This window comes from Scyliorhinus canicula, chromosome 15 (genome assembly GCF_902713615.1).
Source record: "Scyliorhinus canicula chromosome 15, sScyCan1.1, whole genome shotgun sequence".
Taxonomy (NCBI): domain Eukaryota; kingdom Metazoa; phylum Chordata; class Chondrichthyes; order Carcharhiniformes; family Scyliorhinidae; genus Scyliorhinus; species Scyliorhinus canicula.
Window position 1 is genome coordinate 62,968,131 of NC_052160.1, and position 23,391 is coordinate 62,991,521.

Sequence of the window (23,391 nt, forward strand, 5' to 3'; positions counted from 1 at the left end):
CGTCGTCCTGCTCGAGGCGATGCCCTTGCTGAGCAGGTACCGGCGCAGCTCATCGCTCATGAACGATGTACCCCGGTCGCTGTGGATATAAGCGGGGAAACCAAACAGAGCGAAGATTCTGCGCAGTGCCTTGATCACGGAGGCCGAGGTAGTATCGGGGCAGGGGACAGCAAAAGGGAAGCGGGAGAATTCATCGATAACGGTGAGGAAATAGATGTTGCGGTTGTTGGACGGGAGAGGCCCTTTGAAGTCCACGCTTAGTCGCTCAAAGGGCCCAGAGGCTTTTATCAGGCGGGCCTTGTCTGGTCGATAGAACTACGGTTTGCATTCTGCACAGATCTGGCATGCCTTAGTCATGGTCTTGACCTCCCCTGTGGAGTAGGGCAGGTTGCGGGACTTGATGAAGTGGGCAAGCCGGGTGACCCCCGGGTGGCAGAGGTCATCGTGGATGGCTCTCAGGCGGTCCAATTGCGCGTTGGCGCACGTGCCGCGAGACAGGGCATCTGGGGACTCGTTGAGCTTCCCCGGGCGATATTTAATATCGTACATATAGGTGGAGAGCTCTATTCTCCACCTCAGAATCTTGTCGTTCTTTATTTTGCCCCGTTGTGCGTTATCGAACATAAAGGCGACCGACCGTTGGTCGGTGATGAGGGTGAACCTCCTACCAGCTAGGTAGTGCCTCCCGTGTCGCACGGCCTCCACTATGGCTTGTGCCTCCTTCTCGACTGCAGAGTGTCGAATTTCCGAGGCGTTGAGGGTTCGGGAGAAGAACGCTACTGGTCTGCCCACTTGGTTGAGGGTAGCAGCCAGGGCGACGTCTGATGCATCGCTTTCTATTTGAAAGGGGATGGCTTCGTCCACCGCGTGCATGGCGGCCTTGATGATGCCGGCCTTGATACGGTTGAAAGCCGACTGGGCCTCATCCGTCAGAGGAAAAACCGTGGTCTTAATGAGTGGCTGGGCTTTGTCCCCATATCTGGGGACCCACTGGGCGTAATAGGAGAAAAGCCCCAAGCACCGTTTGAGTGCCTTGAGGCTACGGGGGAGGGGGAGTTCCTTAAGGGGACGCATGCGGTCGGGGTCCGGGCCTAGGACCCCGTTCTCCACGACGTAGCCGAGGATGGCGAGCCGGGTTGTGTGGAACACGCATTTCTCTTTGTTGTAGGTGAGGTTGAGGGCCCGGGCAGTCTGGAGGAACTTCCTCAGGTTTGCGTCGTGGTCCTGCTGGTCATGGCCGCAGATGGTGACGTTGTCCAAGTACGGGAAGGTCGCCCGTAAGCCGTACTGGTCCACCATTTGATCCATCGCCCTCTGGAAAACGGAGACTCCGTTTGTAACACCAAAGGGTACCCTGAGGAAGTGAAACAGCCGACCGGCTGCTTCAAAAGCCGTGTAGGGGCGGTCCTCTGAGCGAATAGGGAGTTGGTGGTAGGCCGATTTGAGGTCAACCGTGGAGAATACCCGATACTGGGCAATTTGGGTCACCATTTCAGCTATTCGGGGAAGTGGGTACGCATCGAGTTGTGTGAAGCGGTTTATTGTCTGGCTATAATCCACAACCATGCGTTGCTTTTCCCCGGAGCGGACTACTAATACCTGGGCCCTCCAAGGGCTGTTGCTGGCCTCTATGACCCCCTCTTTTAGTAGCCGCTGAACCTCCGAATTGATGAAAGTCAAGTCTTGGGTACTGTACCGGCGACTCTTGGTGGCGATGGGCTTACAGTCGGGAGTGAGGTTCGCGAAGAGGCGGGGTGGCACAACTTTGAGTGTCGCCAGGCTGCAGACTGTGAGTGGGGGCAGGGGTCCGCCGAACTTCAGTGTCAGGCTCCGGTGGCTGCACTGAAAGTCGAGGCCAAGCAGCGGGGGGGCGCAGAGTTGAGGAAAAATGTACAGTTTAAAACGGGAGTATTTCGCGCCTTGAATTGTGAGGTCAGCAACACAATACCCCGTGATTTGAACCAAATGGGACCCTGAGGCGAGGGCGATAGTTTGGGAGGCGGGATGGGTGCGCAGGGAGCAGCGCCTTACCGTGTCTGGATGGATAAAGCTCTCCGTGCTCCCGGAGTCGAACAGGCAGGGAGTGTCTTGGCCGTTGATTCGCACCCGCATCATTGAGTTTCGCAGGTGTTTCGGCCGTGATTGATCAAGCGTGATCGCTCCTAGGTGCGGGCCGTCAGAGTTGGACTCACAAAATGGCCGCCCGGAGTCACAAGATGGTCGCCGCCGCCGGTCGCACGTGTCGGGTTTCGAAGATGGCCGCCGCCAAGATGGCCGCTCCCATGACTCGCACGAGGTCGATGACGCGTCAGAAGTGGGCGTGTCTGGCCGCAGTGCAGCCGCGTTGCGGGGTCTGTGAGGCCGGGAGCTTGATTTCTGGGCCCGGTGAGACTTTTGTTTGTGGCCTTTGGGCCCAGCCAGGCAGACTTTCGCGAAGTGCCCTTTCTTCCCGCAGTCGTTGCAGGTCGCGGATCGGGCCGGACAACGCTGACGTGGGTGCTGGCCTTGCCCACAGAAATAGCATGGGGAGCCCCCGGAGTGAGTGGATCGACGCGTGGCACAGGCCTGTAGCGTGGCCGAGTCTGGAGGGGATCGAGAGGGATTCGTAAGGTCCGCGGAATACGTACAGAGGTTACGGTGGGCCGTTTCGAGAGAAAAGCCGAGCGTTACCGTGCCTTGGAGATCCTTCGCCCCGTCTTCTAGGAGCCGCTGCCGGATGTACGATGACCTGATGCCAGACACAAGGGCGTCGCGAATGTGTAAGTCCCTGTGTTCTTCAGCCGTCACTGCTTTGTGGTCGCAGTTCCTCGCGAGCGCGGTGAGTCTTTCCACGAACTCGTCCAGCATTTCTCCGGAGCGCTGGCTGCAGGTCGAGAGCAAATGCCTGGCGTGTACCTCATTGGTAGTCTTTATGAAGCGTTTCTTCAATATTTCGATCGCCGCCTCATTGGTCGTAGCGGTTTCAATCATGGCAGAGATTCGGTGGCTCACCCGGCCATGTAGGAAGCGCAGCTTGCGAGCGCTGTCGACATCAGACGGTGAGGAGTCCAAATAATTCTCAAAACACCGGAGCCAATGTTTAAAGATTTCCGAGGCTTCAGGCGTCCTGCCTTCCAGGTTGAGTCTCTCTGGTTTCAGACCGCTGTCCATCTTGATGTGCACTGCTTATTAAATTGAGGCACTCTCAATTACGACACGAAAGTTAGGTCAGTAATCAAAGGCTTTAATAAGCAGTGAACAATGGCAGCCTCCATGAGAAGTGTGCTCGCAAAATGGAGTCTCATCTTAAGTACTGTTTCCCAGGGGGCGTAGCCAGAGGTGGAGTCCCCCAGGGTTCCAAGCCTCTTAAAGGGGCAATGTATTCCGATCATCACAAGCCTCTTAAAGGGGCAAGGTATTCCGATCATCACAATACCCCAAAATGTTTGTCCAGAAAAGGGTGCTTTTACTGCTCCAGAATTGCATGTAATTAACCGTATACAAATTTTTTGTACCCCGCAGGATGTCTATAATGCAGCCATCCCAAAAGTTATCAGGAAAATTAAAAAGTTTAGTAAACGGAAAGTTGTGCGAAAGTTTATAAAGCAGCTCAGACGACGAAGAAGATTAAGGCGAGCAGCAGGTAAGAAAGAATGAATAATAAAGTATTATTGTTTGTATTGTGGTCTGATTAATTCAGATAGAGACTGGGAATTATTTGTGAATGTGATTAGTTCTCATTAATAAAATCTTTAATTAAATCACTTTAATTAAAACTTTACAAGAATTCTCTGGTTGGATTTTCCTTCTTGTCTGGGTAGTGGGAGTCAGAAAAATTCCTAGCTTGGCCACCCTGCTTTTGGAAGATGTGGGTGACTGGGGGTGTGGGGTTTGCTGGTGTGACCTGCAGCAGTTCAGCCAACACAGGAAAGAGTTCAGAGGCAACCACAGGGATTGCCAGATGTTGAAGTGAGCTTCAATGCTGTGGGACTTTGTCCCAGTTGTAATGAAAACAGTAAGATCCTCTCGCCTTTATCCCTCAAACGTCCTCAGACACCTCTACACACTCTCCATGCCACCTCATGCACCCCCACCACACCACCATGTTGAACGATAGTACTTACGTGCCCATTCGCTGCATAGAATCGATGGACCCTAAAGCAATGACAGAATGTTCAAAGATACGTTTTGAAAAAAAATGTTCATTTATAACTGTCGACTTTCTTTTTAAAAAAAACTTATTTTGCACTACTTAAAGTATCAATAGCTGAAACTGAAAACACTTGAGATCTCTTTATCAATGTAAATAAATATTTTGCAATTGACAGAAGAGGTCAGAGAGCCAGCAATGTAGCCGCTGAGGCTCAGATGTTTCAGTACTCTAATAGATGTCTAGTCTCTCAACCAATAGCACATAATGAGGTTGCCCTTAATCACAACACATATCATGTTGAACCCATAATTTAATATTCAAAGACTTTGCATGAAATGGCACTTTGAAACTTTGGGAATGAATGTAGTTGCTATATCAAATAAAATGTTATTTGCAGTGTGTACAGTGAGACAGATAACATCGGAAGTCATTAACGAGCTGATCCCAGTAAACTACGATGCTGCGCAGCTTGAAGCCTGCTTGGATAATGCTACATTAAAAGATAATGTGGAGTTATTGGGATCCCTTGACTTTGATTCTGATCAGCTTGAAGTTCTGAAAAACAAACTCAACCAGGTAAATAACATGATTGATGCTCTGTCTCTTCTTACCCATTGTATAATATTTTAATGTTAATGAGATAGATTTTCAACTTCATTGCCTAAACATTAATCTGGGGGAATGAATCACACCCTGCTTTGTCAATGGTTTTTAGCCCAGTCAGCTATTTGCCTACATTAAAGCTGCTACATAAATGAATGTTGTTCTTGATCTCTGACTGAAGGTAAGGGGCGTGATTTAACTTTTAAAACTCCAGTCCATTATGGGCGGTATAAGCACTGAGTACAACTCTGCTATCTAACAGCACTTTGTTGCTATTTCATCTCCTGTCGGGGAATGCCCCTGCCCCTGCCCCCCCCCGCACCCTCAAGGCTGCACTTTAGTGCCACCCTTCGGAGCTCTTTGGTGCAGGAAGAGAATAGAGTGCCACTTTTAAATAGTGCCCCAATCTCTCAACACCCCCCCCCCCCCCCCCACTACCCACTCCCGACAAGAGCCCTGGATCACCCCCAACACTGCAATTCACTCATTTGGGGGCTCTCGGAGGGGCCCCCAGACACTACCTCACACGGGCAGGGCATACTCGGGCCATATCCATGGTGCTGGCAAAATGCCAGCCTGGCACCCTGGCAGTCCACCCTGCCAGCCCAGCAGTGCTACCTGGGCACATGCAGTGCCAGCCTGGCACTCAGGGGGCACTGCCAGGGTGCTAGACTGGTAGTGCCAAGGTGCCCTGGTGGAATCAGCAGTGCCAGGGTGTCAGCCTGGCCAGAGGCCAACCACCTCACTTGGGAGATCCCCCCAAGTGCCGTTCTGCCTGGTCCCCGTTTGTGTGAACAGTGTTACAAGGCGCCCAGCTGGGGTCTCCTCGGAGCAGCCGGTAGATGCTGGGTGGCGATTCGATCCGTCGCAGGTTAGTTAAGTGGGCTAGTAGGCTGGATTCAGATCACAACGTTTAGCAAGATCTAACCAGATCTTACAAGGCGTAATGACTGGTGGGAATCCCGGAAGAGGCCTTTCTCGGGATCTACTGGCCATGTCCCATCCTGACTCTGGCGGGATGGGGCCGGCAAATCGCACCCAATATTTCTACTTTTTTGTCAAATGAGCAAGCAGAGGAAAACATGCCAGGACAAGGATTTGCAAACAGTTTAAGCTCTGCAGCCACGGTACTGTAGTTCGTCATGATTGTACAAATATTATGCATTTTGCTTTGATGTAGACTATGTGACAGGCAAAGATAGCATCTTGTACAATTCTGCAGCATTTACTTCATTTGCTGTCTAGATAATCAACCCATTTCAAAGTATATTTAAAATGTTGTGCAAAATGTTATAATGCTTACGTATTCCTCATGTCCACTGAAAATGCTTCACAATTCAGGTGGTACTATTAGATCGAGGGCAGTCCATTATTTGTAACAATGGGCCATAACTTCCTCAGGGTTGACCAGTTCATGTCCAATTACTTGTCTTAAATTTCTTCCGACAGAACTTGAGGATGGGTGGGTTGAGGGAGGTTGGGAACTTAGTGGGGGCTAAGCTGGTGGTGTCGAAACACAAGGGGGTTGGGGTCGTGGGGGCGTGGTCAGAACCCAGGAGGCGTGGTGCGGTGGGGGAATGGAACTTGTGGAATGGTGGACCAAGTGGTACTTGGACACGGCAGAAGGGGAGGGTGGTGGGCGATGGTGGGTGGGATCAGAACGCGGGAGGGGGATGGGGGTGTCTCAACTAGATCGTGGAGGGTTGGAACCTGGCTTGGGTGGGTTTGGAACTCGGGTGGTGGGCGTGGTCAGGTGGGACAAACTGGGATGGGGGATGCTAGATCGGGTCGGGGGATCAAGTCTGATTGAGGGGGGAGTCAGGCCTTTGGGGTGGCGTGTGTTGGATCATGGTGTGAGGTGGATGTGTGGAATCCATGGGGGGGGGGTTCGTTGGGGTGGGCAATACCATGGGCGATCGTTAATCGGGAAGGTTTGGGAAGATCTGTGGGAGTAGTCCCATTTTAGGGAAGTGGCATAAACCCCTGGGGGAATCAAAGATGTGGGGGATGTCTCATGAGGGGGTGTTCCGGGTCTTTACAATAGCTACCCAGAAATTAGAAGATGTTTTAATTCTTCTCACATTTTCTGAGTAACTATTTGTGTAACACAACCAGAACCATTTGAAGTTTGCGATTTAAATCACAGTTTCGGATGGTTCCTAATGCTGGCCAAATACCCAGAGAAAGTTTGCCCTTCTGGGCAATTGCCGTGCAAATCCTTACCTAGGAATTTCCCAAGGGGATTCACCAGCACATTTTGGGATACCCCTCCAATTTGGGGAGCTGGGGAGCTCAGAGGTTATGGCCTATGTCTTTGAAACATCTCTTTAAATGAAAAAAAAAACAATTCTTGGGATGTGAGTGTTGCTGTCTAGGCTAGCATTTATTGCTCATCACTAATTGCCCATCTGAAGGTGGAGGTGAGCTGTCTTCTTGAACTTCTCTCGTCCACGTGGTGCAGGTACACCCACAGTGCACTGAGGAAGGAAATTTTCTAAAGCCAAGATTTAAAATAGTAGCCTCAAGTGTAAGGAACTGATATGTAGATCAGTCACATTCACTACAGTGACGAAAGCAGGCATTTAAAACTGTACTTGTATGCTGGGAAATAAAACCTCAATAAGTGAATGAATTATCACTTTGGTTTTCCTGAAACAGATTTACCCCAATGGACTACCAGAAAACCAGATTGAACTACTGGGGAACATATCCACTGTGTTTAATGCGACAGAAGTCAGCAGCTGGAATATCACTCAAATTGAGACACTTGCTGCATTAATGATGCAACAGCTGGAAAATACCACGGTAATGAAACTCAGATAATATGCATTTTAAAATATTGATATCTGCAAATATAGGAGCATTTGGACCTGAAGGAAATTTTGGAACCTTGGAGGAATTTTAACCTCTATCAGAATTCAACACTGTTGGTTTCTCGGATGATTGATGAAAATACCTGATTCAGGCAGAAGCCTCATGAATACCTATAAAACAGGGTTCTAATGGTATACATTGTAACCTGATCAGAGTATTCGGTGATACTGCTCCATTGTGTTAAACCTAATTGTCAAGAAGCAGATGCCTTAACAACCTTGAGAGCAGAGTGGTTCTACGGACCTCTCAAAGAAAGCTTGGACCACTACTGCCCTAGGTTTTTCCCATTCGGATTTCTTGCCGAACCAATATCAGCTTGCTTAAGTGTCGGTCAGATAGCCTCTGGGCCACCCAATATTCACTGGCCCATAACCAGTGAACCATCTTTGGGCATATCATGCCATCTGTGTTAATAAAGCATGGCTGTTCTATTTGAAAAGGCGTCTTTTAGCATTTCCTGGGTGGCAGTCCATTGGTTGCCCAACATTGGAGTTAAAAATTCCCATTTCTGTGACCCTTTTGTAAAATTATGTTTTTGAATTATGCTTATCATTGGGTCAATATTGGCAATAGGTAATGGCGCCCGAGGACTAAAAGTTAATGTATCTATTTGCAATATAAAGAATGTTTTGATAGGCAAAGAGTTGAAGAACTTAAATTAACTACAATATTCATTAATGGAAATTATGTGACTGGAAAACATGACAATGCAGTTTTGCAGCATTAACTGGACTTTCTGGGGCGGCCATGAGTGAGTGGTCATACATTTGGCAGCTCCCGTTTGAGGCTTTTTTGTTCTTTTCCCCGTTTACTGGGCGTATGTTTTGGCGGGAAAAGGTGGAGAGGTGATTCAAGAAAGTTAAACTCCACTGGTGGTACTGATGGATGGACCCATGGACCAGAAGTGGGTAAAGAAAAAGGGGAGCTGTTGGAGCAAGAAATTATTTGTGTGCCACAGGTGATGATGATGGTTGGTAAAGGGTCAGTCCTGCCTGTCCAGTGGTCAGCAGAGTAGCTGGTGGACTTCTTAAATGAGAGGTTCAGCCAGCAGAGGAAGGAAGCCCAGGAAGACCTTGCCAACGCAGTGGAACCACAAAAATCTGGAATTATTCAGGTGGAACAGAGGCTGGAGACCCAGGGCCAGGCCATCCGGAAAATGGAGGAAGCGGTGCGGGAGCACGAGGAGCAGCTTACCTTATTGGCGGCTGAGATTGGAATGATGTGGGATGCCCAGAAGCGGCTAAAAAGAAGGTAGAGGATTTGGAGAACTGCTCCGGGGCACGGAACTTAAGAATTGTGCGGAGTGGGGATACCTGAAGGCATCGAGGGAGCGGACGCTGGCTCGTATGTAGCCAAGATGTTGGAGAAGTTGATGGGGGAGTGGGCCTTTTGACTGGCCCCTAGAGGTCGACCGGGAGCACAGGGCGCTGCTGAGGAAGCCGCAGGTGAATGAGCCGCCGAGGGCGATGGTGGTGCAGTTCCACAGATGAGGAAGGCAATGAGTTCCAGGTGTACCAGGACCTGGGAGCAGACCTGGCAAAGATGAGAGATGGGTTTAATAGGGTGAAGGCTGCCCTCATTTTACTGCCTTTCTTTGGTTAGTTATTACGTAACTTCTCTTTTTTGAGATGTTTTGTTGGGTTCTGCGGTGGGAGGATTGGGGAGCATGGAGGGTGAGTGCACCTTTTTCTTATTTCATTGTTGTTTGTGCTATGGAGGTGTGCGAGTGTGGGAGAGGGAATCAATGGGGGATAGGGAGGTTTAGGCGCCTTGGGCGGGGGCTGCCAAGCTCCCTGGCAGGCTAGTTAACCGGAGCGCAGTGGGGGGTGGTCAGGTGGTTGGTGAAGTAGAGCGGGATGAGATTGTTGTTTTGTTCATGGGAGGGGTGGGGAGGGCGGGGCTGCTGACAAAGGTATGGTTGCTGTGACGCAGCAAGAAATGAGTGGTGACAGTGGGCATCTGAGGGTGGGCCTGGAGAGTCGCGTGACACCAGCCAGAGTCTGGTCCAAGAAAGGATATGGTTGACCGGCAGGGGAGGGGTGTGGGGTGGCCCCCGACCAGGTTGGTCATATGGAACATGAGAGGACTGAATGGGCCAGTCAAACGGTCACGTGTGGTCGCGCATCTGAGGAGCTTTTTTGCAAGAAACACACTTCAAAATTGGAGATCAGGCGAAGGAAAGGGTGGGTAGGGCAAGTCTTTCATTCAAGATTAGTTGTGAAGACATGGGGGGGTGGTGGCGGTGCTGATAAACCGATAGCTTTTGAGGTGGGGAATATTGTGGCAAATACAGGAGGGAGGTTCGTGATGGTCAGTGGGAAGCTGGAAGGGATGCTAGTGGTTTTGGTAAATTTCTATGCCACAAACTGGGACGATGTGGCGTTCATGAGTCAGACCTGGACCTGCACTCTCACCGGTTGATCTTGGCAGCGGATTTTATCATGGTCATTGAACCAGGTTTGGACCGGTCGAGGAAGGTGTCGGCGGTGGCGAAGGAACTGAAGGGGTTCATGGAGCACATGGGGGGAGGAGATGGATGAGTGGAGGTTTGTGAAGCCAAGGGTGAAGAAGTTCTCGTACTTCTCCCATGTGCACAGGGTGTACTCCGGCTCAAATTTTTTGTGGTGGACAAGATGCTGCTGGCAGGGGTCGTTGACTTGGGATATTCGGCGATCGTGGTTTCAGACCATTCGGCACATTGTGTGGACCTGCAAGTGGACTGTGGGGGGGGGGCAGTGCCCGCAGTGGAGACTGGTCATAGGGCAGTTAGCAGATGAGGAGAATGTCAGGAGGTTACTAATGTGATAAGGATGCCCCCAAAGGGACATGACATCGAGGTGCCAGTTGCAATGGACAGAAAAGGGGTGAAATTCTCCGCAACAGCTGACGCCGGCGTGAAACCTGGAGTGTTTCACGCCGGCGTCGGAGGCCGCTCCTCTCCCCCTATTTTCCCTCCCCCCCTCCGGGGGGCTAGGAGCGGCGTTGGGAGAAACTCGGTCAGCAGCGCCTAAGTGACTTCAGCCGCGCATGCGCAGGTTTGCCGGCGCCAACCCGCGCATGCGCGGTTGCCGTCTTTCCCTCCGCTGCCCCGCAAGATATGGCGACTTGATCTTGCGGGGCGGCGGAGGGGAAAGAGTGCGTCTCTTAGAGACGCTGGCCCGACGATCGGTGGGCACCGATCGCGGGCCAGTCCCCTCACGAGCACGCCCGTGGTGCTCGTTCTTCTCTCCGCCCCCCCACAGGCCCCACACTTACCTGTCGTGCGCTGTTCACGCCAGCAGCGACCAGGTGTGGTCACAAAACGTGACACGCCATTTTGGGGGGGGGGTGGGAGAATCGCGGGGGGTGCCAGAGCGGCCCTCCCGCGATTCTCCCACCCGGCCTGGGGAGCGGAGAATCGCCCCAAGGTGTTTGATCGGGTGGAATTGGAGTACTCGTGGGAAGTGTTGGGACGGTTCGGGCAGGGGTTTGTAGACTCGTTCCGATTGTTGTATAGGGTGCTGGTAGTGAATGTGCGGATGAATTGGGTGAGCTCGGGGTACTTTGGGCTACACCATTGGACAAGGCCGGTGCCCAATCTCCCCATTGCTTTTTGCCTTGACAATAGAGTCATTGGCAATGGCGTTTAGAGCATCAAGGAGTTGGAGAGGGATTATGCAGTGGGGGGGAAGATGTTGAGCACAGGGTCTCGCTATCTGCGGATGATCTGTTGCTTTATATCTCGGACACACTGGGAGGCATTGGGGGAATTCTGACTTTTTAGAGGAATTTGGCCAATTTTCCGGATATAATCTAAACATGGGGAAGAATGAGGTCCTCCCGATCGAGCCCAGGGAGCAAGAGGTTGGGCGAGTTGCCATTTAAGGTGGTGGGGGTGAGCTTCAGATATTTGGGCAGCCAGGTGGCGTGGGGATGGGAGCAGCTGCACAAGTTGAACCTGGCGTGGTTGGTGGCTTGGATCGGGGGGGGATTTTAAGAAGTGGGATATGTTACCACTTTCACTAACAGATGGTGCAGACAGTGAAAATGAGGGTGCTGCCGAGGCTCTTATTTATTTTTCAGAATCTCCCAATCTTTGTTCCAAAATCATTCTTTAGGAAAGTTAATGCTTTGAACTCCGGGGTTGTATGGGCATGAAAAACCCACGGGTAAAGAAGGTGCTGTGGGGGTGAGAGAGGGGTGTGCTGGCCTTGCCAAATATAATGAATTATTATTGGGCAGTGAATATTGCTATGTTAAGGAAGTGGGTAGTGGGGGAGGGATCAGCGTGGGGGCAGAGGCGGCCTCTTGCAGGGACATGAGTTTAGGGGCATTGTTGATGGCGCCTCTTCCATTCCCGCCAGCCAAGTACTCCACGAGCCCTGTGGTGGTGGCAGCCCTGCGGGTATGGGGACAGTGGGGGTGGCATCTAAGGTTGGAAGGTGCCTCAGTGTGGGCACCAATATGTGTTAATCATAGATTTGCATCGGGGGTTTAGACGCGGGGTTTTGGGGGTGGCGACGGGCAGGGATCAAGTGGTTTGGAGACCTGTTTGGGCGGGGGGGGGGGGGGGGGGGCAATACTTCCAGATACGGGGTGAAGTGAGGAAGCAGATGCCGTTCTTTTCCGATTTGTGGTGTTGAAGGAAGGAGTGGGGGAGGGCATGGTGTCCGAGATCTACACAGCGCGAATGGACTGGGAGAGAGCCCCGATAGGAGAAGTCAAGCGGAAATGAGAGGAGGAACTTGGGGGGGGGGGGGGGGGGGGGGGGGGGATGGAAGCTGGGTTGTGGGAGGAGGCTCTGAGGAGAGTGAATGCATCCTTGTCGTGCGCAAGGCTCAGCCTTATCCAGTTTAAGGTAGCTCATAGGACGCATATGACAGTGGCCAGGATGAGCAGGTTCTTTGAGGGGTGGAGGACAGGTGTGGGCAGTCCACGGGGAGGCCCGCGAACCATGTCCACATGTTCTGGGCCTGTCCAAAGCTGAAGGGGTCTTGATTTGATTTGATTTATTATTGTCACATGTATTAGTATACAGTGAAAAGTACTGTTTCATGCATACTATACAGACAATGCATACCGTACATGGGGAAGGAAGGAGAGACTGCAGAATATAATGTTACAGCCATAGCTAGGGTGTAGAGAAAAGATCAACTTAATACGAGGTAGAGCCATTCAAAAGTCTGATGGCAGTAGGGAAGAAGCTGTTCTTGAGTCAGTTGTTACGTAACCTCAAACTTCTGTGCCGTTTTCCTGACGGAAGAAAGTGGTTGATGGTATGTCCGGGATGTGTGGAGTCCTTAATTATGCTGGCTGCCTTTCCAAGGCAGTGGGAATTGTAGACAGAGTCAATAGATGGGAGGCTAGTTTGCGTGATGCATTGTGCTACATCACAACCTTTCACGCCAGCTGATCCATGCAAGACCTGTGTGCTCGCCCGGATACCCCATCCGGGCCAATGGCTTTCCGTGGGTTGACCTCCGAGAGGGCTGCTCTGACGTCTGCAGTGGTGATCTCAGCTACAAGTTCATCCGAGGCTTCTGGGATGGAGGGCGTGCTCTCGCTGACCTCTTGCTCAAAGTTTGCATAGAATGCATTGAACCCATCAGGGAGGGGTGCATTGGAGCCGGGGATTTTACATGCCTTCATCTTGTACCCCGTTATGTCTTGTAGACCTTGCCATAGTCGGCTAGCCTGGGACTCGAGCTTGGTCCGGTACTGTCTTCAGCAAGCAGTGGATATCTCTGTTCATCCAGGGTTTCCGGTTGGGAAACACCTGGATTTGCTTCTTTGGCACACAGTCTTCTACACACTTACTAATGACTTCAGTTACTGTAGTGGCGTACTCATTCAGGCTGGTCGCAGAGTTTTAAAATACTGACCGGTCCACTGGCTCTAAGGAGTCCTGTAGGAGATCATCCGATTCCTCAGACCAACATTGCACGACTTTCTTTGACGATTCTCCCGCTGCCATTTTGCTTATAAGCCGGGAGCAGGATCACAGCTTTGTAGTCAGATTTGTCAAAGTGTGGGCGGGCGATAGAGCAGTGGTCCAGGATGTTTGGGTGGAACAGGTGACATGTTGGTGGTAACTTGGTAGCACACTCCTGAACTTGGCTTGATTGAAGTCCCCAGCTACGATGAACATAGGGGTAGGGGTTCGCGGAGGTAATGTCCAGGCTGAGGGTGAAGGTGGCCTCGAGTCCAGAAGTGGCGATATTTGGTGTGTCGGAAGACCCGTGAGTCCAGGGGGGGTGAGAGAGGCCGATGTCCTGGCCTTTGCCTCACTGGTAGCCCAAAGACGGATTTTGCTGGAATGGAGGGACTCGGAACCGCCAAAACCGGGGGTGTGGGTGAGCGACCTGGCGGAGTTCCTAAGGCTGGAGAAAATTAAGTTCACCTTAATTTGTTCTTATTCTTGTGTTGGTTTGTGTTTAATGTTTAGATAAATGCCTTAATAAAAATATATTTTTTTAAGTTTTGCAGTATTAACTCATAAATCCATATTAACATATATCAATCTTTTTTGTAGAAGTGCTACACATGCTTATATTTGTTCCATATCCATTAGAAACAATAGAAATATTGTGTAATTCATGCATTGTCATTAAGCAGAAGGGAAAAACCACCAATGCGACAACTCGTCTTTGAGACATTCCTAACAAAGCAAAGATTGGAGTTAGTGCATAAAAATGTCCAAGACAAACTGTCAATAGTTTAGCAAATAAAATGAAGGCGTCAAATGCATGCCATGTAGCTGCAATGGAATTGCCATTTAGTGAGTTTATTGAAGGCTTCAACTCCAAGGGCTATCAATGCTTTTGATCCAAGTAGTAGTAAAATATCACAGTTCAAGACTGATATCTTTTTGCCTTATGAGCAATAATTTCAGGTCCCATTAAACCAAATTATAACTTAATAGCTGTCAAATCTTACTCCATTTTCTTAACAGGTGAGAGTATTGTGAATACTTAGGTTCCAACATTTGAAACATAATGGTATGGGTCATGTGATGGTGATTGATACTTGATTTACTGTCTACTAGAATACAAGACATTGGCAAGATCCCAGCTGCGGATTGTTGGGAAGGTGAACCAACAATTAGAATTGAAGGTTTTCTAACTCTAATAACAACAGGTTTGAGATGGGGATTGGAGTTAACAGTGAATTGCCATAGACAGCTCCCAGATAGCTCTTCGTGATCAGCTGTAACTCCACATTGACCAAAATTAGAAATAGGGCAGTAGGTAATAGTCACCTGGGTGGAAAAAAGGCAGTGAAAATAAACTGGAAACAAAAGGCTGGAAAGTTTTATGTCCAGTTGTGTGGAGGGAGTAAGAAGTATTGTGTTGGGTTGCATATTCTAAATAACATAAATAAGGAAGATAAACGAACAACGACAAGGGACTTATTTGATATCTTTTGTTGAACGATTTATGAACTGTTATTCAGGTTAAAAGCATTATTACAAGATATCTACAATTGGGTGGAACTCTTGATGCAGTTTCTGTGAAAGCAATTGGTGGACCAAACTTGTGCACTCTGGATGAAAGCCAGCTGATGACTATTTCAAACTTGACGTAAGTATTTTATTTTTCTCCTTTCGTGTTTCTCAAAGCTATTATATGTCCCGTTCACAACTGAATGTGATTTAAGAGAGTTACTGATATCAATAACAAAAAGGTCAATTGTGTATTTGTGACAGTTGATGGCAGGACGACAATGTTGGCAGCAATACCAATTAAGATATATTAATTCTTTCATGAATTTCAAAATTACGATTGCTGTCATTCTCCCACAGGAATGCTGGAGTTCTGGATATTTCCATATGCACCCAGTCAAAGAAGAACTGGCTATACACCCAAGCATTGTCTGAATTAATATCTCAGCAAAATAACACAATTGCCTACTTCAATCTAATAAAGCCATACCTTGGTAAGATACTTCATTCTTGATATTAACCATATTTGAAAAATGTCTTTATTTGGGTTAAAATCAAATAATGATTTTGGCTGGTGAACAAATTAAATTTAAAGCATAATGGAGGTGGTAGTTAATTTCTTCTTGGCTGTGAGGCTGACCTTTCATTGCAGTACTGAGTTGGTGCTGCGTTGTTGGAGTTGTTGTCTTTAAGAGAAATGGTAAGCCAATGCATGGGCAACCTGTGCTAAACCAGCATGCATTGGCTTACCATTTCTCTTAAAGACAACAACTCCAACAACGCACAGGGCTAAATAGCTGGCTTTTAAAGCAGACCAAAGCAGGCCAGCAGTGCGGATTCAATTCCCGTACCAGCCTCCCTGAACAGGCGCCGGAATGTGTGGCGACTAGGGGCTTTTCACAGTAACTTCATTTGAAGCCTACATGTGAGAATAAGTTATTTTCATTTCATTTCATTTCATCAAGATGTAAAAGGTACCATGGCAAATTCGAAGAGTGGAGGAGTTCTTCAGATACCTTGGCCAACATTTATTCCTCAACCAATATCACCAATGTAAATCATTTTGCAAATGTCACAGTACTGCTTGTGGGAGCTTTCTCCACAAATTGGTTGCTGCATTTGCCTACTTAATAAGAATTAATTATACTTCAAAAGTTGAAGGAGCTGGTTCAATGAATGCACCTTAATTTAAAAATAAATAATGACTGTGTTAAAGTAATGTAAATGAGATTTAACATAAATGGGGTAGCCACTAAGTTGAAATAGAAATCACAGAATCACATAAACACATGAAGGCAAATTGCCATGTAATGAAGATGTGTTTAAAAACACATGTTTTTAAAATGTGTTTAAAATGTGTTTAAAATGTCCATTGACTTTGGAGGGACACGAAAATTGTGCCTAAGTCTTCACAAAAAAAACACAAGATATTTTAGCCCATGGCAGTTTTTGTAAAATTACAAAAACTGCCATGGGCTAAAATATCTTGTGTTTTTTTTGTGAAGACTTAGGCACAATTTTCGTGTCCCTCCAAAGTCAATGGACATTTCAACGGCTTGCTGTGTTTTATGGTCCCTGCTGCCATCTTACTAAATGTTGTGACTATGTGGTACCGTAAAATTCCACACATAGGGTGGAAGAGCAGCCAGAGCCTGTGTCTGATTTCATTCAACCTAGAGTATATCTTCTAAACCCAGCATAGTAAACAGGCCTAATTTAAACTTGGAGCCAGCTTCACAGAGGACACCACTCCAGGAAGTTGACCTCCTGCCTGGTTGATGCAACAGGAGGTCATGATAATTTTAACCACCAGGCCTCATTTAAATGTTGCTGGTCCACTTCCATCCCAGAAAGTGGTGCCGAGGAACTTTCAGGAGAGTCGCCCGTGTGGAAGGGTTGAGGGGGGGCAGTTCAGAATATTGGAGTCCATATTCCAATGTTGCACCCAGATTTTATTCCCAGATTCCAATGTTGCACTTCCTCCTGATTCCACAAAGGAAAATGTGGGCAGCACGGTAGCATAGTGGTTAGCACAATTGCTTCACAGCTCCAGGGTCCCAGGTTTGATTCCTGGCTTGGGTCACTGTCTGTGCCGAGTCTGCACGTTCTCCCCGTGTGCGCATGAGATTCCTCCGGGTGCTCCGGTTTCCTCCCACCGTCCAAAGATGTGCAGTTTAGGTGGATTGGCCATGCTAAATTGCCCTTAGTGTCCAAAATTGCCCTTGGGTGTTGGGTGGGGTTGCTGGGTTGTGGGGATGGGGTGGAGTCGTGGGCTTGGGTAGGGTGCTCTTTCAAAGAGCCTGTGCAGATCAATGGGCCGAATGGCCTCCTTCTGCGCTGTAAATTCTATGAATCTATGAAATAATTATTTGAGGTGCCTCTTCTGTCAATGGACCTGGTTCAGCCTGGCAGTAAAGCTATCATAGCTTTTCTGCTTAAGCCTTTAATTTATCCCATTTGAGTCCTTTTGACATCATTGGATCTTGCTTAGCATTTATATAGGGCACCCCTGTTTGACTCCGACAGAAACTAATCTACACCAAAGCAGTGACATTAAAATTGGAAGTTGCTCCAATTTGATTGCTCTTGCGCTCCGGTCTAGCCCAGCAAGGTGAGTTAAGTTTCTCCTGTGAAACAGACAGGTAAGAGTGACCTATGCCAGCTTGCTGTGTGGCAGAACCTCTGAGAAAACTCTTGGTTGCACACATCAACTTACTGATTGACACCAACTATCTCCCCAAAACACAAAGGTCTATTTTGTTATATTTGTCCAATGAGCATTGTGTTCCTGTCTTGACATTAAGGCAAATAGGACCCCAAATTGATATGCAAAATTAATAAGCAGCATCATGCACTTTGCGAGATATCGGAATAGATTTTCAATTTGATCCTCAGGCATAAAATTGGCATCAGCCATCTGTTAGATTTCATCCGATTTTCATGCTGTTGGTTTTATGGAAATGAAAATTGGATGTTTTCTAAAAATTGACCTCATTATTTCCATTTTAAATCTCCTATTTTATCTATTCCACCAGTTTCAATTCCGCCAACTTGTGTGAATTCATTGTTAACTTTATTTTTTTAAATAGAGTACTATAAATATTAAACAAGAACAGAAGACGCTGGAAAAACTTAGCCAGTCTGCCAGCCTCTATCTGAAGAGGAACAGAGTTAACATTTTGGGCGCGATTCTCCGCAACGGCCGATGCCGGCGTGAAACCCGGAGTGTTTCAGGACGGCATCGGAGGCCGCTCCTCGCCCCCTATTCTCCCCCCGGGGGGCTAGGAGCGGCGTTGCAGGGTACTCGGCCACCGGGCCTTGACGCTGGCGTCAAGGCGGCACGCCAATAATGACGCGGCCGGCGGCGCCTAAGTAACGTCAGCCGCGCATGCGCAGGTTGGCCGGCTCCAACCCGCACATGCGCGGTTGCCGTCTTCCCCTCCGCTGACCCGCAAGATGTGGCGGCTTGATCTTGCGGGGCAGCGGAGGGGAAAGAGTGCGTCTCTTAGAGACGCCGGCCCGACGATCGGTGGGCACCGATCGCGGGCCAGTCCCCTCCCGAGCATGGCCGTGGTGCTCGATCCCCTCTCCGCCCCCCACAAGTCCCAAACTTACCTTCCGCGCGATGTTCACGCTGGCAGTGACCAGGTGTGGTTGCTGCTGGCGTGAACAGGTCGGGAACGTCAGGCCGCTCGGCCCATCCGGGCCGGAGAATCGTTCACGGCGACCAGCGTTTCTCCGAGCGGCGTGTCGCAAACCACGACGCGCCATTTTGGGGGGGGTGGGAAAATTGCGGGGGGGTGCCAGAGCGGCCCTCCTGCGATTCTCCCACCCGGCCTGGGGAGTGGAAAATCGTGCCCTTTGAGTCCATAGAATCTTGGGGCGAAATTCTCCGACCCCCAGCAGGGTCGGAGAATCGCCTGGGGGCACCTAAAATCCCGCCCCCGACGTGGCAGAGATTCTCCGCCACCCGGGAAGTGGCGGGGGCAGGAATCTCGCCACTCCGATCGGAGAGGCCCCTGCGGCGATTCTCCGGCCCGGATGGGCCGAAGTCCCGCCGCTGGGAGGCCTCTCCCGCCGCCGAGGTTTAAACCACCTCTGGAACGGCGGGCTCAGCGGCGCGAGCAGGCCCCCGGGGTCCTGGGGGGCGGGGGGGCGATTGGACCCCAGGGGGTGCCCCCACGGTGGCCTGGCCCGCGATCGGGGCCCCCTGCTCAGACTGCGGGCCAGTGCCCTGGCTGCACTCTTTCTCCTTCCGGGCACTCCCCCGGGGTTCAATCGCCCCCCGCCCCCCCAGGACCCCGGGGGGTGCCCCCACGGTGGCCTGGCCAGCGATCGGGGCCCCCCCTCAGAGTCTGGGCCAGTGCCCTGGCTGCACTAGTTTCTTCCGCGTCCGCCATGGCCTCCGCCATGGCGGAAGCGGAAGAGAACCCCACATCGCGCATGCGCCGGCAGTGACGTCAGCGGCCAGCTGCCGCTGACGTCACTGCCGGCGCATACGCGGACCGGCGAAAGCCTTTCGGCCGGCCCCGCTGCCGGAGGCGCCGGTCTTCTGGTGGCAACCGCACCAGCGCGGGGCTGGCCCCCAAAGGTGGGGAGAATTCCCCACCTTTGGGGAGGCGCGACCCCTGAGTTGTTGGCGCCACTCCCCTACTCCGGGACTCTCCGTCACGCTGGGTAGGGGAGAATGCCGCCCTTCATCAGAACTGAAAGGAGGGAGAATGTAGAATAGCACACAAATAATGTGTGTAGATAAATACTGGCAGAAAATTACACAAAATTTAATCTTCAGTAAATTATTTATAACACAGAATTCTAAATGGGTGTAAATTATTATCTGAAGATTGTTACTGTTATGTAATAAATAAGTTTGTCTGGTTTCTTAAGATGGTGCCAAAGCAGGTGATCTTGATGTTCTTGCAAACAATAAGGTCAACATGGACTTTGCAACCTTTATAAAGCTGAACCCTGAAGAAATAACGGTATGCATATATTGTAATAATATTATGATTTGACCACGATAGATGTGGTTCCTGTTTTTTGTCTTTTGTTGAATACGGTGAAGGCTGGGATAGACAGATTTTTGGCCTCACGGGGAATTAAGGGATATGGGGAGCAGGCAAAAAAAATGGAGCTGAAGCCCAAGATCAGTCATGATGGTATTTAATGATGGAGCAGACACGGCAGGCTACATTCCTGTTCCTATTTCTTGTGTTTTTGTGTTCAACCTGTTTGATACTTATTTGCCCATGGAGAGCAGCAATGTATTCCTGGGAATTCACATTAAGAAAAGTGTTCAGTTGTAAAGGGAAGTGTAAGATCAGGTCCTGTTTTCGCACACTGCTAAATGCTGAGCTGTTTTAAGGACAATCACTTTTGACATCATTATGTGGCAATTGGCAGCAGACTTGACACAAATTGGTTACCTCCAGATGCTCCGGTTTCCTCCCACAATCCAAAGATGTGCAGGTTAGGTGGGGTTATGGGGATAGACTGGGGATTGGGCCTAGTTGGGTGCTCTTTCGGAGGGACGGTGCTGGCTCAATGGGCCGAATGACCTCATTCTGCATTGTTCAGATACTTTGGATATCTAATCTATGGAATATGGGGCAGTGGCGTTAGATTGGTGTAACCAATGTTCCCATAGTATATTAATGTCAAGTTATTATTCTAACAAGCTTTTATTAATAAATGATTTTCTGTATGAACTAATATTTCTATTAATGAGTATTTTTCTCACTTCAAATTTATTTGTGATTTTGAGGATCATTACTGTATAATCTCTAAGCCGTGCTATTTTATAAATGGAATATACTTGTCTGGGTACAGTCAGACGCTGAGGTTGCTAGTGAGTACTGCTTGGGCAGAAGAAATTCCAGGTTTGGCACTACAGAGACGGGTCTGATCACATCATAGTTGTCCGTATAATGCAATTATGGAAGTATCTTCATTCACATTTTGACTGTCTTCCAGCTCCATATTGGGCAGTACAGTCAGAAGACATGGGAAATGAGTTTGAAGATGGCTAAGTTTGAATAAAATATATAGAAAAAAATAAAACAAAGCTTAATTATCACAAACAGGGGGAAGACAAAAATGAAAGAAACAGAAAGATGGGGCAAATGTAGTGGTATTTAACATTGAATTTTAAGTATGCATTTTAGCTGTATAAAATAACGTAAGAGTAATAAAATAACTCCTATAATTCAGGCAGCACCTGTAGAGAAAAACATGGATTGGGTCGAGCTAACCTTTCTCAGATGAAAGGTCAATGACTTGAAACAACGGACAGAATCTTGTTGAGGCATTGGGGGTCTCAACCTGCTGGCTGGAGACCCGGGGAGAGACCATGCTGCCTCTTTTTTGAGATAGCCCACCGAAGCACATGGCAATCAGCAGTCGTGAGGCTAATGACAGGACCTTCCCTGGAATCAAGACCCTTGTATGGGAGGGGGGGCAGTGCAGGTATCCAGCATCGCTACAGGTGAGGCCATGGCTGTTGTCGGAACTAAAGACAGCAAAGGTCCTGGATGACAGAGTGAAGTAGGCCACAAAGTTAGGTAATGCAGGTGGCAACCCCCCTCCCCCCCCCCCCCCCCCACCCACCCACCCACCCACCCACTCACCTTGAGGTGATAAGCTGGCCACATAGTTTTGCCTGTTGTGCAAGCTGTGTGGTGACAGGCCCATCTGCAGCTGGGTTAACATTGGTGGTGGTAATTAATTGGCTTCCAATGGCGGCTGGATGTGAAGGTTGACCAAATTCCTGCCAAGAACTTAATTCTGGTGGAGGCAGGAAAGGGTAGAAATTTGGTACGCAACCATCTTGCCTAAGGAAATGTCCTTGCTGCTTCCAAGCTCACAACAAGATTCTGGCCATTAACTCTGTTTTTCTCCACGCCCATGCTGCCTGTTGAGTATTTCCAGGATTTGTTTGTTTTTATTTCTGGTTTACAGCATCCACTGGACCTGCCATCTGTTAGTTATGGATAGGAGGAACAAAACTTAAAATGCAATTTACCTGTTAGTTAGATTCAACACATTTAGTACTCCACCTGTCATAAATTCATAATATGACCAAAACCTATTGACTATTGTGCTTTCAGATTTTAGATTCACTTTATTCTGTGACACTTGAAGCTGTTGGAATACAAATATTTGATTCAATTCTAAGGGTGTGATTCAGCAGATTTGAATTAAGTCCATCGCGGCCTCTGGACCCCTCCAATTCACCCACCATGCCTTTCCGGGGTCCTCAAGCACCCCCCTCACCCCACTTTGAATGGGCAATGCACCCCCCGAGCCTGGCACCTGGGCACTGCCAGCCTGACCCCTGGCAGTGCCCCTGCCAGTGGGCAGTGGCACCAGGAACCCTGGCAGTGTTAAGGTGTTCAGGTGCCAGAGGGAATGGCACCCTGCCCTGTCCTGAACACTCGGGGTCTACAATAGCCTGGTATACCCCCCCAGGCCGCTGAATCCCGGGTCCCAGGTGAATCGGGCGAACGCATAGTTAAATGAGCCTTATGACCCATTTAAATATGCGCACCTGGATTTCACCCAGTCAGAGTGAGATTCTGATCGCCACTCCTCATGGGACGTTTTGAGCATCGCTAATCTCGCAAGAGGTCCCTCGTGAAATTCAACAGGAACACACGTCCAGACATCAAGTTGGGCAGGACGAGGCCGCTGAATCGAGCCCTAAGACAACTTAGTTCATTCAGATTTAGTTTATGCTGTCGATTTCTTCTTTCACAGATCTAAGATAAATAATGGGTCGATCTCTGAAAAGGAATGTGCAGGAAAGTGCTTTATGCTCATTCTTCCAATATTGTTTCTATTGTCAGAAAATTTCTGCCACGCAATTGCAAGACTTGCTTGGAATTAACCTCCCAGCTCTTCAAACTGGAGCCAATGAAACAGTGGTGTTGTCTTGGGTGCGCTCACATTTTGAATCTGAAGTGAGGAGTGTTGGGCTGTCAGGAGGAATACCAGATCCTTCTTCAGGTATGTGCCCTGATTAAAAACAGGAATAATATGGAAAAATATTGTTGTACAATCCTCCTTAAAGCATAATACAATACATATTGATGTCCGTAAACTCTTTCGGTATAATTTCTCCAATGTAACATTGCTTCACATTTTGATTCTATTCTTGTGTATATGCATCACTAATTCTAGTAAAATTAACCACACAGGGCACTGGCTTTCAAACATTTGGCATACGGCAAACCCTTGACAATTATTAAAACACTGGCACCATTTAATGGCTGCGTTGCACTTAAGTGAGAGTGCGACAAAGCCGTTAGATCATGGGAGAGGCCGAAAATGACGACCAAGCCCATGAGTTTGCGATCTAACTGGC

General features: G+C 49.0%; 1 protein-coding gene across 1 annotated transcript in view; it reads left to right on the forward strand.

Moving 5' to 3' along the window:
• Positions 1 to 23,391, forward strand: part of LOC119978154 — a 512,568-nt gene that overhangs the window by 401,876 nt on the left and 87,301 nt on the right. The window contains exons 135-141 of the mRNA XM_038819593.1: positions 3,502 to 3,622; positions 4,530 to 4,708; positions 7,394 to 7,540; positions 15,041 to 15,168; positions 15,390 to 15,523; positions 19,917 to 20,011; positions 22,874 to 23,033. Of these exons, the coding sequence (XP_038675521.1) occupies positions 3,502 to 3,622; positions 4,530 to 4,708; positions 7,394 to 7,540; positions 15,041 to 15,168; positions 15,390 to 15,523; positions 19,917 to 20,011; positions 22,874 to 23,033 (964 nt within the window). The remainder of the gene's footprint in view (positions 1 to 3,501; positions 3,623 to 4,529; positions 4,709 to 7,393; positions 7,541 to 15,040; positions 15,169 to 15,389; positions 15,524 to 19,916; positions 20,012 to 22,873; positions 23,034 to 23,391) is intronic.